Source organism: Lissotriton vulgaris, chromosome 5 (genome assembly GCF_964263255.1).
Source record: "Lissotriton vulgaris chromosome 5, aLisVul1.2, whole genome shotgun sequence".
Taxonomy (NCBI): Eukaryota; Metazoa; Chordata; class Amphibia; order Caudata; family Salamandridae; genus Lissotriton; species Lissotriton vulgaris.
In genome coordinates this window covers 1,232,890,081-1,232,907,313 of record NC_141693.1, presented here as the reverse complement: position 1 = coordinate 1,232,907,313, position 17,233 = coordinate 1,232,890,081, and the positions used below count along the sequence as shown (strand labels likewise).

Genomic DNA, 17,233 nt, shown 5'->3' with positions numbered 1-17,233 from the left:
CCCATTGGGTGTCGCATGGTGCATTCTTCGCGTGACGCCGAACACCGCGGGTAACTCGACGTCTTGGTTTAGCGCTATAGACGTCGCACGGTGCTGGGGAGCGGGTGTGCTGGGGTAGCTCCGTTATGCCAGGCCCTGAAACGGGTCCGATGAATTGATCCCTATGGAGGACCTCCTGGGAAACAACACTCATGACGCGTCAAGTGCAGGTCAGGCGCGTGCGCCTCTCTTCTTTTCTGTGTAAAAAAGAGAGAGGACAGTGGGCACTGCAGGGCCCCACGGGCGGCTACCTGTCGCTGCATGCAGCGGCCACTGGTGCATTCGATGGCTTGCTTTATTTAAAAGTCCAGAAGAAGGGGCCGATTCACACAGGCTGCAGAATCAAAGCGCGGGAGCGCGCAGGAAGGCCACAACCCTACCTGGGTGGCGCCCGATGTGTGAATCAACTGCGGGGCCTGTTTAGACAACAATGTCACACCGACGGGGATGGCTCGCAAAACCAGTACACTTAAAATAAACAAGACTGCCAGGCAGACAGCAAGTTCTGGTTGTCCTTCGAACCCAATCTGTGGGCGGTATCCTGACAATAGGGCATGATGGTGACAGTGAAAATGATTTTGCTAACGTCTGGTTACTGCGCATGCGCAATTGCGCCAGTTCCTTCGGAAGTCCCGCGCACGCGCCCACGGAGTGCCTGAGAGCCGGGCTCCCATGCCCGAGGGAGAGCCCCGGCTACAGAAGTCCCGAATGGCGGTAAGTGGGGCTTAGTTCTAGGGGGGAGGGGGGTGCGCTTGTGTGTGTATGTATGCGATGATGGCGATGGGGCAGGGGGGTCTTTGTATGTGTGCGGGCGTGCGTGTGTGTAGGTGCGCTGGTGTGTGTGTGAGGGGGTCTCTGTGTGTGCGTGTAGGTGCGCTAGTGTGTGTGTAGGTGCGGCGGCGACGGGGTGTGTGTGTGTGTGCGTGTGCCTGTGTATGCGTGTGGCTGTGTATGCGTGTGGCTGTGTCTGTGCGCATGCGTGAATGTGGGTGCGCGTGCACGCAGTCAAATCCAGCAAAGGAGAAGCGCGTGGCACATTCTTGTCCTTCATTCCCCCGAGTCAGATGACTATAAGTCTCCAGCCTGGACGCATCCTTCGGATGCTAATTCCAGGCGAGACCTAATGAGGTTTATTTTTCTCTCTCCTACTAGATTTAGAGGTTTTTGTCAAGTGAGCTGTCTGAAGATGTCAGTTATTTTTCCCTAACACACAACATTTAAATAAATATCCTGTAAATTAATATTACAAATATTTCAAAATATATCCGGACTCACAAAAGCATATTTATTTGTAATTAAGCAGTGTGATGTAAGCAAAGAGTTAAATAGGAGCAAACAAAACCCATAGGGGCGACTGTAGAAGTGCCTGTGTGACAAAGCGCCAATACTTGAGTGAGCCTTGACGGCGACCCCATATGTCAGGAAGGGCCACCAAAGTATCAGTGATTCAGAAGCCAGGTAGGGGTTGCCGGTACTGAGTTTTGCTTTAAAAAAATTGACGCTACGACCAGCCATCGAGCCCTGCCCCCTGACCAACCCAGAGGAAGCCGGAGGACTTTGCTCCATCTCTGTGCATCAGTTGGGAGCAAGGAGATCAACCCTTTTTCCCCTTTAGGGGATTTGAACTTTACGTGTCGACATAAGCTGGGAGCCCATCTGATTATTGCTGAGGCCAGCAGCGCTGCTCGGAAGGGAGAGCCGTAGCCTGACGGGTGCTGCTGCGTGTCTGCAAGCAACCTGACTCACAGAACAGGACTAGGGCTGCAATTACCTGTGGTCGGGCACCTCCTGAAATGCTGAACACTTCCATGGTCATAGTCTCACTCACCTGAAATCCAGGTTCTGCAGGGACAGAGATCTTCTTCCACACTCCATAATTAACAAGTGCGGGAAATTAGCCTTTAGAGTAAAGGAGGTAGCTAATAGGGTGAAAGGAATATTCATAGAGACATAACTGCCCTCGACATGGCATACTGCACAATCCCCTCGAGTCTCTGGATAATCATTCATTGTCGTCACGCCCCCTTTAAGAGCAAAAACACAAAAGAAGAGGTAAGTAGCTTTCAAACATATAAAGTTACCCAGTGATGTCACCCCTAGTCCCTTCCCTCTATGCACTCAAGGCTCACTCACCAAGCCGGTAATAATCCAAGATTCCTATTACTTCATAGAAATAAGTCCAGGTATTCCTATTCACTGCATAGGAGCAGGTCACCAAAAACAGGGACATCAGAAAAGAACACTTTCACAGATTACATCCTTTCAATAGTCTCATCTCATCTCATCCAGTTCGGGTTCTTGATTAGGAAATAGCTACACATAACAGGTAAGGGCTTGCAGAATGTGATCTAAAGTATGTGGCCCTTAACCCCTTAGCTGCGGCAACTATTCCGCCGCAGCGCTAAAGGGTAAGGGGGGCCGCGCGGCGCTCCCGTACTCGTGACGGAAGCGCTCTGTCACGAGCCTCGGGTGGGCTGTGCCTGTGACGGAACGGTTCCGTCACGGCCCGCCCGCTTAATAGAACGTGCCGCGCAGGCGCGAAATCAGCACCACGTAGGCGCGGCGAGCGGGCCGTGACGGAACCGTTCCGTCACCAGCACAGCCCACCGAGGCTCGTGACGGAGCGGTTCCGTCACCAGCACGCAACGGGTTAAATCACAAGGAGAGAGGATATAGGCACAGTGCACTGACCAAATATAAGGAATGAAGCGTAGAGGGATTACCAAGATGCTTTGTCACCTTGGCTCGTCCTTTGTCCAAGAACAGCAAAAGTGATTGGGAAAATCCACTGCTGCAGAAAAAAGCAATTGGGATGAAGAATCACAGAGAAACGGGAAATGAGTAATGCGCAGACGGCAAGGAAGTACCTTTTCCCTGATAACATCAGTAAAGCCAAGTGTCGGGGAAGTGTCACACATGATTTTTATAGACTGCGCCCCACAGACGTCAGCCACATAACTTGCATTCCTGAGATTCTGCTTTCAGTGGCAAACTTTATAAATAAATAAACCAGCAAGAGGAAATAAGGCCTTAACAAGAGTTGGGTCTCGTAGGCAAATCCAGAGACCACAGATCACACAGGGAAGACAACAATTACCTTTCGAGTTAACAAGTCCAAAAGGGACTGTCCTAAGTTATTGGTAGTAAAAGAAAATTGGATGGCAGGGTAGTATGGTAATTGGAGAGGAAGGAAAACGCCTAGGAGTTTATACCATCTGCCTCAAAAAACGCCAGATAACCACCACATAGAGACACAGGCGAAGCAAAGTACAAGTAGCGCATAAAGCGCGAGTCGTGAGATCTGTGCTGTTGGAGTGGGTGAGACATGAAACAAGTCTGTCGGGCCTCGAGGGACTCACTGGTGAAGGGTCTACAGCCGTGTAACTCAAAAGGACCCTGGATCTGATTGAAGATAACAGAGGAGTGCAGGAGGGTCCCTTTTATAGAACGGTTTCCCTCACCCACCCAAAGATGGCATGCTTCATCATAGGGTAACCTCCTTGCACTGCGAACCAGGTCACAAAGCCGGCTACAACCCCCTCACTGAGAAGTAGGAGCTAAGGGATGTTTTAAGTATGTGATGAGAGGCTTACTAAAACCTGTAAATGGGCAGGGTGTGGCAGACGTTGTGCAAAGGTTTTTGAACGTGAATGTGAGTTAAAACTAATTCGGAAGGACACCAAAAACTTTATTGGGGCATCCCAGGGTTAGGATTAAGAACGATAGCAGAAGTGGATTAAACCTGTCATAGTCTAGTGATGGTCAACCAGGTTCATCCTAATACCCTCTGTAGAGGTGTAGCAGCTTTCTTCAGGACCAAATATGTGAGGCATGCCTCTTAATACTTAACAGAGACAAACCCAGCCATAAAAAGGTATACTGACACCTGCCACTCTCAGTGAGGACATTGACGCTCCCTCGAGTTTCGTGCTGAGGTCTTGTGCTACCTGACATATCCGGTAACACACATACTGGTGAGACTCCAACCACTGGTTCAGTATACCTTTTTATGGCTGTGTATGTCTCTGTTAATTATTAAGAGTAATACCTCACATATTTGGTCCTGAAGAAAGCCAAATAATCCATGCATACTTGTGGAGTCCTACCAGAGAGCAATTCACATATTTATTTAAGGGCAATACCAAATAATCCAAACCTGCCTCTCTGGTGTTTTAGTGTGTTTCTTTTGTAGGTCGAAAGCAGATTAGCGGTCAGGAGTAAGTGTTTTTGTGTGATGTAACCTGAGTTGATGTGTGTGCAATTACTCTTTAGAAAACTTTGCAGGAGAATGGTAAATTGGATATCGGATGAAAGTTAGTCTACATTTGTATATCAGCAGTGGGTTTCTTAAACTTTCTTTAGGAGCAGAGAGAGTATTGCTTTTAAGAGTTGGTTAAAACAATGGCATTGAAAGTGAGAAGGTTGGAATAAAGGTGTAAACCAACAAAGGCGGGGAGTTAGCATGAAGGGTTTGGCAGGCAAAGAATTGAGAACTCAAGCATGTCTTCGCAGGTCGTCTTTTTGGAGCATGGGATGTTTTTCTTTTTACTTTACACGATCACAGTTCACTTCATAGTAAGGTCACATAACTGCAAGCATACAATATGTAATATAAAATATCTATTCTATTTTGTATATATAAAACCTAAGCACTGCTTCTTTCCCAAAAGGCGATTAATGTACAGCAAATTAGGCTAACATATTATAAATGATAAAGAAGATGGGGCCAGATGTACTAAAAGTCAGTTGGCAAAAAGGAGTCAAGTTGTGCTCCAACTTTTTTGCGAATGGACTCAGATTTTGCAAAGTTACCTATGTACTAATAGTTCATATCACAAAAAAACAATTTGCAGGGGTCGCAGCATCACTAATGAATATTAATTTGCCAAAATTGCAATTTCTGACCTCCATGTAATTGGCTACAAACATAACATAACAAGTGTATTTGTAAAGCACACGTTTACCCAGAAGTCTCTTGGCGCTCAATAACAGATGCTCATTGTTACCCAACTCTACGGTACTCGGTTTATCTACCTCAGATGGATGAAAGGCCGAGTGGACCCGCCGGGATTTGATATTTGTTGAGAAGGTGTAATTTGAGGTCTTTTTTAAAGCTGAGGTAGGAGAGGTTACAGCGCACATCCCTAGGGAGAGCATTCCAGATATTCGGGGCATTCCCGGAGAAGGAACGAGATTGTGTGGTTTTCTTTTTTTAACGGGGGGGGGGCAGGGAGGAGAGCATTAGTGCTCGCATCGGTCGGGAGCAGCCTGCTTTTTTGAGTTTGTAAGGTACAAAGGGGTTTGTTGGTAAAGAGCTTTGTGCGTTACGCATGCAGTCTTGTAGGAGGATATTCCTTCAACAGGTAGCCAATTAAGGGCTTTGAGGGCTGGGGAGATGTGGTCAAAACGTGTACAGTGATTGGACAACCAATTTAAAGTCGTCAGATGGAATGAAGGCTTTGATTTTTTTAAGATGACGGAGAGTGAAGAGAGCACCTTTAGCCAAGATTTTATGTGGTCGTTAAGAGTAAAGTTTTTGTCAATAGTGAAACCAAGTGATTTCACTGAGTTTGATAAGGAGAGCAAGCAGTTGAGGGCATTGAGGTCGGAGTGCCAGCCTTGAATGGGGAACTTGTTGTTTTTAGGAGAGAAGAGAATAATTTCAGTTTTTCTAGGATTAAGTTTGAGGTGATTGGAGTAGAACCAGGATTGGATCTTATTCATTGTATTGTTTAGATGAAGTACATCAGAGTGGGATCTAATCTTATGGGACAGTAGGGTGTCATCAGAATAGAGGTGATAGTTGATTCTTGCTGGTTTCTGAATAAGGGTAAGGGGCTCCATAACGAGGTTTAAGAGAGAGGGGAGAGAATAGAGCCCTGAGGGACACCTAGGGAGACAGGTGTAGGGTTAGAGAGGCAGTCATTGATTTTGATTTGTTGTGTTCTTTGTTGGAGATAAGAAGTGAACCATTTGAGGACCTGCCTGTAAAGGCCAAAGCAAGATTTAAGTGAGTTAAGTAAGGAAGAATGGTTAACAGTATCAAAGGCAGCAGAGAAGTCGAGGAGAATAAGTAGGAAGGCCTCATCATTGTCGAGGGGCCAGTGGATGTCATCGACAATATTTAGCATGACAGTTTCTGTGCTGCATCCTTTTCTATAGCCGGATTGCAAGGAGTCAAGTAAGTTGTAATTGCAGATTTGATTATCCAATTGTCGGAGAGCACATTTTTCATGGGCTTTGGATAGAAGGGGGAGGTTTGAGATAAGGCGGAGATTGTTAGGGTCGTTAGGGTCAGCAGGAAGGTTTTTAAGAATGGGAGTGATTTGTCTGAGCTGCAGAGAGTCTGGGTCATATCCTGTGGCAAAGGAGGTGTTAATGATATTAGGCCAGTAAGGGGCAATGATGTGTTTTAGATCTTGGACTAGGTTAGAAGGGAGAGGGTCTTTGGCGTGTGAAGTCTGCTTGAGTTTGGAAATTATGTTAAGGACTTCATGTTCAGTTATAGGGTGGAAATTATGCCAGAAGGCATTGTTTTTCAGCTGTAAGTTGGAGAGGCTGGCTTCAGGAAAAGTTGAAACAGGTCGGTGAGTGGAAGGATTAGGAGGTAGGGGTGGGGTCAACAAGGGAGGAAAATCTATGGTAATGTCAACGTCAAGGGGTGAGTGGAGTCTGAGTTAGATGGAAGAATTTATCGATTTTATCCAAGAGGAAGTTAGCAATTTCCTCGCATCTCTCTGTTGAGTCGTCCGTTCAGAGGGAGCAGAAGATGTTTGTTTTCTAACAATGTTAAACAGTTCTCTGGGCCTATTTTTGGCACGATCAATGCTCGAACGAAGCTTGCCTTTTCATTGAAAATGTATGTTCGAGGCATGTGGGCTGCTGAATTCATATCTGTGCTTAGATCGCCGCCTAGTGTTTGGTCCGGATGATTGCACATTGTTGTCCTGGAAGTGTCTTCGAAGTATCACAAGATAGGTGGCTCCTCCCCTGGACTACAGTGCGCATGGGCATCCTCTCCATCCTCAGATTGTTTTTTTCCGCCATTGGGTTCGGATGTAATTTCCAACTCTGAGTTCGGAATCGATTAAAATCTTTTCGAAAAGGCCTTCGGGGTCGTCGGTATTGTTCTTCGATCGGTGCTGACAACTTTATTCCTGTTGTTTTCTACTCAGAACGTCGAATCGGGACGCGTGGCCTTTTTCGACACCAAGGGACCAATCGTCGATGGAACGAAGTCCATTCAAAAGATGCCCCAACTGTAACTCAAAATTTCCACACATAGATAAACACCCTGTGTGTAACAAGTGTTTATCTCCAGAACACAATGAAGCCTACTGCTTAGCTTGTGCGCAGTTTCGATCAAAGAAGACACTTCGGAGTCGGAGAGCAGCGAGGCAGACGATGCAGAAGCCAGCGCCTGACCCGGAAATTATCTTTGAAGACGACGAAGAGGTCGTCGAAGCTGAGGACTCTGATCAGCAGTCGAAGCAGGGGTCGGAACATGACTTCAACTACTACGTCGACGACAAAGAACATCATCATCATAGAGGTAGGGGACGACGATCCAGGCATCGGAGCCGTCGAGGACGACTCCGGCGAGGACACGGGGCCAACCGTGAGTACGGAGCCCAGTACATTTAATGATACGCTTCCAGAGGCTCAGGTCGAGGCATCGTCGGAAGGCCTTAGCCAAGATCATAACATCGATTCTATAGCCCTGCAATTAAGCCCGGCTAAGAATATAAGACAAGAGCCATCGGTGCAACATTACCATTCCTTGGTAATATCAAAACCGAAAGTAAAGGAACCAAAACGGAAACCGAAACTGATGGACTTTACAGTCTTCGGACCGAGAGGTCTGAATCCATCGGAGCCGACCAAACACAAAATGGTCGTCGACCCGGCTGGGTCGCATATACGGGTTGTCGAGCCGAGAGCCAGTACACCCAAGGCCACGCCTAAGCTAAAGGCTGTCGAACCGACGAGATCGATGTCGACACCAGGCCACACAAACAAAGGACTCCAGCAGAAAATGGTTGTCGAACCGAAAGAAAAGGTTGACAAACCAAGGAGGGTGCACACAAAGACACTCGAGCCGAAGGCAAGGATCGGACTAAAGGGGTTAGTCGAGCCGAGGCAGCAAAACATCGCTCCGAAGCAGCAAGCTCCGAAGACGACACAAGGCCAAATCGTGGTTATCGAACAAACGAGAACAGTCGGGTCGAAAACAATTACGGCCCGAAGAAGTTCATACAGACTAAAAAGACTGTTGAAAAAGACTGTTGATCCACAAAAGTCACTCTGACCGATAAAGTTTGGGCTTCCAACACACATGAAGCCTAGAGCGGTCGAACCGACAACGGAAATCGAACCGACACAAACAAAAAGAGCGATAACGGGGAAAAGAGCTCAAGCACCTGAAGAGCAAGAGCCCTCGACAGAGGAACAGTCAAAACTGTATGTTGACCCCGATACTGGCAGAGTTACCCTATTAAAAAGGAAAATCAGACCAGAAACTTACGCAGAGGCCTATAAAATACCACTAAAAAAGAAAAGAGACTCTTCTACATCTCCAACTTTCTTTGAGCCTATCAGACCACATGTGCAAGAGACTTATACATATTCTCCCACACGCACAGATGAGGATGTGGAACATGAGGATAATGAACTGTACAATTATCCTGTGGACAATGACCAGGACAACCAAAATCAACCAGGGTCTGACCCTGTAGATCCTGCAGACTCTCAGCCCATTCAAGACAATACTGCATACCCTGTTAAAACTTCGCCTACAAAGGATACAGCTGCTTTCAATGCATTGATAGAAAGAGCAGCATACAATCGCCATGTGGAAATGCATGCAGACCCCATTGAGGAAGACTTCCTATTTGACACTTTCAACACTTCTGAAAGATCAGTCAAAACATTGCCAATGTTAAAGGGGGTGCTTAAACACGCTGGGGACATATTTAAGGAAACAACCAGGGCACGAGTCATTAACCCCAGAATAGAGAAGAAATATAGGCCAGCACCAGTGGACCCTATATACATTAAGGGACAGCTGCCTTTAGACTCTTTGGTAGTATCCAATGTACGTAAACGTGCTAATTCTCAGACTACTGGCGAGGCTCCACCTCCAGACAAGGAGTCTAAAATTCTGGATGCTTCAGGGAAAAGGGTAGCTGCTCAAGCAGCTAACATATGGAGAATTTCAAACACACAAGCCCTGTTAGCCAGGTACGACAGGGCACACTACGACACACTAGAGCAAATTCTCCAGCATCTACCTGACCTTAATAAGGAACAGGCAGAGTTCCTAATACAGGAGGGAAAGCTAATATCTAACGTCTCCATCACATCTGTGCAACAAGACCGTGTTGATCCGGACGGACAACATGACTGCAATGTACTACATACAGAAACAGGGAGGAACACACTCTCCACAGCTGTCACATCTAGCTCAGAGCATGTGGAAGTGGGCCATTCAGAAAAACATTTTTCTCATGGCGGAACACCTCCCAGGCAAGGACAATCAAATAGCGGATCTGCTCAGCAGACACAGCCAACAGGTGCACGAGTGGGAGATTCATCCCACAGTGCTTCAACCATACTTCCAACTGTGGGGACAACCAGAGATAGACCTGTTCGGCACAAAACAAAACGCAAAATGCCAGTATTTCGCCGCAAGGTTCCCACACCCACACCCGCAGTCTCAGGGCAATGCGATATGGATGAACTGGTCCGGCAAATTTGCCTACGCTTTTCCACCAGCACCGTTGATACCGCAAGTGGCACGCAAACTGCGCCAGCATTCCATGTCGCTAATCCTGGTTGCTCCAACATGGGCGAGGCAACCATGGTACACCACGTTCCTAGAACTTTCCGTGGTGCCTCATCAAAGACTAAAACTAACACCCAGTCTCTTAACGCAGAGCCATGGAGACATTCATCACCCAGATCCGCAGCAGCTCAACCTTGCAATCTGGCTCCTGAAGTCCTAGAGTTTGGCTACCTAAACTTACCTCCTGACTGCATGAACATTATCAAAGAGGCAAGAAGACCTACCACGAGAGCATGCTATGCGGCAAAGTGGAAACGTTTTGTCATTTATTGTAACAACAATGACATAAACCCACTAGACGCATCAACTCAAAATATCATATGCTATCTTTTGCACCTACACCACTGCAATCTAGCCTATTCATCCATAAGGATACATTTAGCTGCCATAGCAGCTTACCTTCAGAACAGGCAGCACCTTTCGCTATTCAGAGTGCCCGCAATTAAAGCATTCATGGAGGGGCTCAAACTAGTGATTTCTTTCCCCCGCCCGACACCCCCCCCCCCCCCCCCCCCCCCCCCGCCGCCCCCACACCCAAAGACACCCACCTTCACCTGTCTGGAACCTAAACTTTGTTTTAACCAGACTGATGGGACCACCTTTCGAACCTTTACACTCATGTGAAATACCATTTTTAACATGGAAGGTGGCTTTTCTAACTATTCAAGAGCCATTCTTCCAAATTCACGCAAATAGGGTCGTGCTGAGGACAAACCCTAAATTCATGCCAAAAGTGGTATCCCACTTCCACATCAATCAAACAATAGAACTACCAGTGTTCTTCCCAAATCCACAGTCAGTACCTGAAAGGGCTCTACATACACTAGATGTTAAGAGGGCTCTCCTATATTACATAGGCAGGACAAAAGATTTCAGGAAGACAAAACAGTAGTTTGTTGCCTTTTCACCACAACACAAGGGCAACCCCATTTCTAAATCTGGGTTAGCCAGATGGATAGTTAAGTGCATTCAAATATATTATCTTAAGGCAAAACGCACTTTAACAGTTCCCCCGAGAGCGCATTCTACACACAAACTGGGGGCATCCATGGCTTTCCTAGGGAACATTCCTCTAGAGGAAATATGTAAAGCAGCCACATGAACTACCATACATACTTTCACAAAACACTATTGTGTAGATGTACATTCCAAACAGCAAGCTGCTGTAGGACAGGCTGTTCTAAAAACTCTGTTTCAGACTGCTGCAGCTGGCACAGGAAGCCACTGCTAAGGGAGAGACTGCTATACATTCTATGCACAGAATATGCTACTTACCAGTATGCATCTGTTCTTGGCATGTAGAGCTGCTGAAATTCATATCGCCCACCCTCCTCCCCGGTGCCTGTCGCAGCTGTAGCATTCATTCTAACTCACTTTCTTGCATGGACATCTCTTACTGTACAACACTCCATCTCTGCCACAATGGCGAAAAACAATCTGAGGATGGAGAGGATGCCCATGCGCACTGTAGTCCAGGGGAGGAGCCACCTATCTCGTGATACTTCGAAGCCTCTTCCAGGACAACAATGTGCAATCATCCGGACCCAACACTAGGCGGCGATCTATGCATAGATATGAATGTCGGCAGCCCTACATGCCAAGAACAGATGCATACTGGTAAGTAGCATATTCCTTCTTGTAAGTTGATCTCGTGGATCTGAGGAGTGCGAGCTGGGAGGGAGAGGGGTATTGTCTCCATGTTCTTCTGGTCAGTCTAAGAGAACGTCTTCTGTTACTGAGATCTGAATTGAACCAAGATTTGGATGGAATCTTTCTTTGTTTTTTTAGTTTAGGAGGGGCTATTTGGTCCAAGACATCCTTAACGGTCTTATTAAAATGTTCAGTGAGCTCATTGGCATTTTGGAAGTGAGGGGTGAGAAGTTGGGCTTGGAGTTTAGACTTGAGTACACCAGGGGGGGATTTGACTAAGAAAAAGTAAGTATTCAACTTGAGGAAACATGAAGGGGAGCAGGTGGTGGTTCCCTGGACAATAACCTGTCCCTCAGAGGTTCCCAACTCAATTCCCAAAGGGGACACCTTCTCCTTTGCGAATCAGTTGCCGCCTCCTTTGAGATGTCGGTAACTAGTGGTTTGCAACCGGAATTGCAGTTGCAATTCATTGATACATTGCATACCGATTCACAATTCGAAAAGAACACTTCTTCCAAATTGTTTTTCGATATGAGTCGCAAAACCTATTTTACCCGTTGGAAAAACTTTTCAGAACGGTAAACATTTTGGGACCAAGTGAGTTTGCAAATTGCATCGGGCTTGTATCCATTCAGTATTTTCTCCTGGCTGTAAATATTTCTCAGACATGAAATACATGAACCCTGGGTCATACAATTTTTAGGACAGCAGGTGCCCCAGCAAAACAGTAGTACATTGACTAATTCCCTTCAATCTTGAAAGTCTGCAAATTTCTTTTAGTCAATCCTAGAGGTACCCATGGAAATTTCATCATGTACTTCAGCCTGCACTCAGTATTGCGCTTCGCTTCAAGTACCACATTACCCACAGGCCCCTTTCTTGCACAAAGTGGGCTTTTTGTTTGTTTTTCAACCGTGCAATACCAAATTATTAAGTAAGGCATGCCTACGAGTAGACATTTGTCTGAAGGTGACTCCTGACCATGTGTCCTTAAGCAGTGCACGATCTAGTGTTAAACTGTACATTGTAGTATGTTACTGTAGCATTGTGACTAACTTAAGTGTTTTATGATAGTATATAATGGGGAAAAATGCTTACCTTTTTTTATTGTTTTCTACTTTTCAGCTTTTTCTTCCATCTATGAGGAAGAAGACTGCATTGGGGGATGGCAGTTCCCCAGATGGAGACATTCTTGAGGATCATTGGCTGGTGGACGATATGTATACATTTGAAAATGTTGGGTTCACCAAGGATGTTGGCAAAATAAAATTCCTCATCTGTGCAGACTGTGAAATAGGACCAATTGGATGGCATTGCCTGGATGATAAGAAGACCTTCTATGTTGCTGTGGAGCGTGTGAAGCATGAGTAAAAAGAACTGTGGGGGCTAAGGAGGGACACAACCCCTTCGAGGGTGCTATAAAGGAGCCTTGTGACAACTGTACTCATGGAGAAAGATCGGCCCTGCACTGAACAGTTCACTCAGACTCCTAATGTAAAGCTGTTTGTGTGACTATTGTTGTATGCAGTATTTATTGATGGATTCCTTGTAATTTGAGAGCTCTGTTCCTGTTGTCAACTAGCTCGGTATTGACAGTCCCTGGCCTGTCTTAGCTTACTGGACTGCAGTAGTCCCATTGTATGCACATTGCCTCCCTTCTTAATGAACACCATTGTGGACATTATCCTGGGATAACTTATTGCTCCTGAAAAGGGTGGGTCAGTTATCCAATAATAACACCTGCAATAGTTTTCACTGGTGCTATGGCAAGGTACACACAGATATTTAAAATAAAAAAGTCAGGTGATACAAAAGCCTAGTGTGTACCGGTGGAATCAGGGTTTGAGTAAGGAAAATTAGGATATTAGTGGGAGAAGGGTGAAGAAAAATGGAGAGTCAAGCCCCGAATTTGGGTAGAATGACTGAAAGGAGGGAGTTACTCTAGGGATGTCTTGACGGCGTGATTGGGGGAACAAGACTGGGTAGCAAGCGTTAATCACTGAGCAATCTGCTACTGATTATATAACATTCTGATGTATGTTCTACTAATAATTTCTTATAACTGTTGAGCAAGTAATACTAACATATCTGCTTAATTCCTATCACGACGACTTTGAGATGAAATGATGGTAAGTCACTATGCATGAACTTGCACTTGTGTTCTGGAAGGGTGAGTCTTAGCAGGAACACCTGAACAGCCTCTGTGGGTGGTATTACAGGCACTATGCAGAGCTACTATCAGAGGGTTCAGTATTTGTCTATTGGGAGGAGAATGTGCATGTTCATTCAGAACAGGGTTTTTCCACTTCTGCAATATGGTTTCCCATTAATAATGTAACCTCGTACTCTTGGTTCCGGAAGATGGCGGGGGTGTCACTGGGCCTTAGCTCAGCCTTAATGTCGGGGAGCCTAGGATTGTGGGAATAATGTATCCATTTTAACCTTTAAATTAATTGTCATGCATACATACTAGCTGAATTACTAGGAGCCAGATTATGCAGAATAGAGAAATCCATTTGCTAAATACTCCCTGTGTGTTAGGGAAGTGTGTTTTCAGAATTGGACATTGGACGAGGTGCTGTCTGGGGGAATCTGGAGAGAAAGTGCAGGGCTTCGCTAAAACCACACTCCGAATACACATCTATCTGCATATCTCTTGACTCTTAAGTTATAAACTGGTGACACATGCAGTGCAGTTTTCCAGTCCAGAAGGAGCTGTATTAAGCAATACTATTTTTATCTTGTAAAACAGCAATGAAATATCCAGAGACGGACTCATCCAGAGACATGACAGGCATGTTGGTATAATTTGCACACAAAATTTCTTTATTTCAAATGCACAGGTGCCTGTGGTCCCTCAGGTTGTTCATAATGTCGAGTTAATATCCAAAAATCCTTTTTGTGGCTTTGTTACAGAACTATTTAAAAAAGGGAGATATCTCTCTTTCATTTGGCGTATCTTCAAAGACTTTATTATTTCGAAATTCATTTTCTTACAATTGTGTTACGTAATACATCCAAGAAAGTTACCTCCAGTCTCGGGTTAGAACCGTTCATTTGCCCTATTCTAAATATAACTGTGCACCACCACCAAAAAGGTTTTTAAAATCACAATCCAGCAAAATCCCAGAACATCGCAGTGAAGTACATTTCTGTTTATTTTTTATTCACATTGGTCTTATCCTCTCTGAGACCAACCATGATATTGTCTTTGTGAAGAGGCATTTGGATATGGTTATAATACTTGTATTTATTTTGTGGCAGCCTTTTGTAGTTTTGTTTTGTTAACATTCTCATACTTTGAATCGTATTACGTGGTAACGACATCTCTCCTATGTAGTGACATCTCGCCTAACAACTGAAATAAATGTTCAACTGGAATGTTATTTCGGGATAAAGGTCTGTCCTGTTTTACTTTTCCACATAGAGTGGCTTTTATCCAGAAAACCTATTTGTCTACAGAGAAGGAAATAGTAGGTGTATTTTGGATACATTTGGCCTGCAGGATCACCTCTCTGACATTTATTTAACCTTTGTTACGCAGATAGCTATGAAGTGTTTTCATTAGACTTCATCTCCTTGTTTCCAGATATTCTCTGCATATTGTGTTTAAGGTATTACAAATCTGCTACTGTATGATAAAATCGTCATAAAATGATAAAGTTAAAAAAATAAAATGAAATAAATGAAGAAAAAAAAGAGTGGTTAGGATTAATCGGGGGTCCCTCCCAGAGGAGGGGCTGTACAGAGGAGGACACTTCCCTGTCCTTTGTCCAGTTTCGTGCCAGAGCGGGAACGAAGGGCTCCCTGAACTGACTTGAACCGGAGTATGCAAGGCGGGCACCACATGTGCATTTCAAAGCAGTCAATCAATCAATCACAGAAATTTATAGAGCGCACTACCTACCCGTAGGGTCTCGAGGCGCTTGGGGGGGGGGTGCCGCTACTGCTCGAACAGCCAGGTCTTGAGCTTTTTCCTGAAGGAGAGGTGGTCTTGGGTCAGGCGCAGGTCGGCCGGGAGGGAGTTCCAGGTCTTGGCGGCCAGGTAGGAGAAGGACCTTCCTCCAGCAGTGGTTCTGCGGATGCGTGGGACGGTGGCGAGGGCGTGGCTGGCGGATCGGAGGTGGCGTTTGGGAGCGTAGAAGTTGATTCGGTTGTTGAGGTAGCTCGGGCCTTGGTCGTGGAGAGCTTTGTGTGCGTGGGTAAGGAGGCGGAAGGTGATTCTCTTGTTGACCGGGAGCCAGTGCAGGTCTCTTAGATGTCCGGAGATGTGGCTGTGACGTGGGATGTCGAGGATGAGTCTGGCTGAGGCGTTCTGGATGCGCTGGAGTCTCTTCTGGATCTTGGCGGTGGTTCCGGCGTAGAGTGCGTTGCCGTAGTCCAGTCGGCTGGTGACGAGGGCCTGGGTGACGGTCTTCCTGGTCTCTGTGGGGATCCACCAGAAGATCTTCCGAAGCATGCGCAGGATGTTGAAGCACGACGAGGAGACGGCGTTGACTTGCCTGGTCATGGAGAGGGAGGAGTCCAGGATGAAACCCAGGTTGCGTGCGTGGTCTGTCGGTTTGGGTGCGGTGCCCAGGGCGGGGGGCCACCAGGAGTCGTCCCAGGCGGAGGGCGAGGAGCCCAGGATGAGGACCTCCGTCTTATCTGAGTTCAGCTTCAGGCGGCTCGTCGTCATCCACTTGGCTACCTTTCTTATCCCTTCGTGCAGGTTGGCTCTGGCGGCGGCGGGGTCGTTGGTCAGGGAGAGGATCAGCTGGGTGTCGTCGGCGTAGGAGATTATGTTGAGGTTGTGTTGGCGTGCGATGGCCGCGAGAGGGCTCATGTAGACGTTAAAGAGAGTCGGGCTCAGTGAGGATCCCTGAGGGACGCCGCAGATGACTTCGGTGACCTCTGACTTGTACGGTGGTAGGCGGACTCTTTGTGTTCTTCCGTCGAGAAAGGAGACGGTCCATTCCAGCGCCTTCTCCTCGCAGTCTGGTGATGCTTGCAAGCGCCCCAGCCCAAGTCCTGTCTGGAAGGTGGTCACACCTTCCTCTGACAGGAAACCTATTGTTCTTTCTTCCCCTGCTTGAGGTTGGCAGCAGAAGGGCAGAATAGTGTCTGTGGTCGGCAGCAGCACTAGCTTGGTAGCATATCCTGAAGGCTGTTACCCAGAGTTCAGGGGGGCTTCCTGGAGGAGCCCCCAGTGCATGGAATCATACATCCAACACTGGTAACAGTGTTGGGGTATGATTCCAACATGTTTGATACCGAACATGCCCAGGTTCGGCACAGCCACTATATAGTTAGCTATCGCATAATGGGAGATTTATTTATATATTTAATTTATTTTGAAGGTTTTATATAGCATGGACAAGACCCTTATGGGGATCAGAGCGCTTTTCAAGCAGATACAGTAAACAGAACCCGTAATACAAGAAATAGTTATGTTCCGAGCATATCATACAATAGTATTGCAACTTATAAACATAGTTCAAGTTGATTTGGATAAGAAAATAGATTTTACTTCTGTTTTGAATGACCATACATAGTATTGCAACTTATAAACATAGTTCAAGTTGATTTGGATAAGAGAATAGATTTCACTTCTGTTTTGAATGACCAGTATATGTATCAAATTGGCGGACTGCACTTACAAAGCCTGGAAAAGCAACACCGGGGTTTGTAGGGATTCTCCTGCTCCTGCAGGGGCACTTA

General features: G+C 46.2%; 1 protein-coding gene across 1 annotated transcript in view; it reads left to right on the top strand.

Moving 5' to 3' along the window:
• Positions 1 to 14,931, top strand: part of RABIF (RAB interacting factor) — an 81,871-nt gene extending 66,940 nt beyond the window's left edge. Inside the window, exon 2 of the mRNA XM_086923075.1 lies at positions 12,659 to 14,931. Within this exon, the coding sequence (XP_086779201.1) occupies positions 12,659 to 12,904 (246 nt within the window). The 3' untranslated portion in view covers positions 12,905 to 14,931. The remainder of the gene's footprint in view (positions 1 to 12,658) is intronic.
• Positions 14,932 to 17,233: the final 2,302 nt, after the last annotated feature.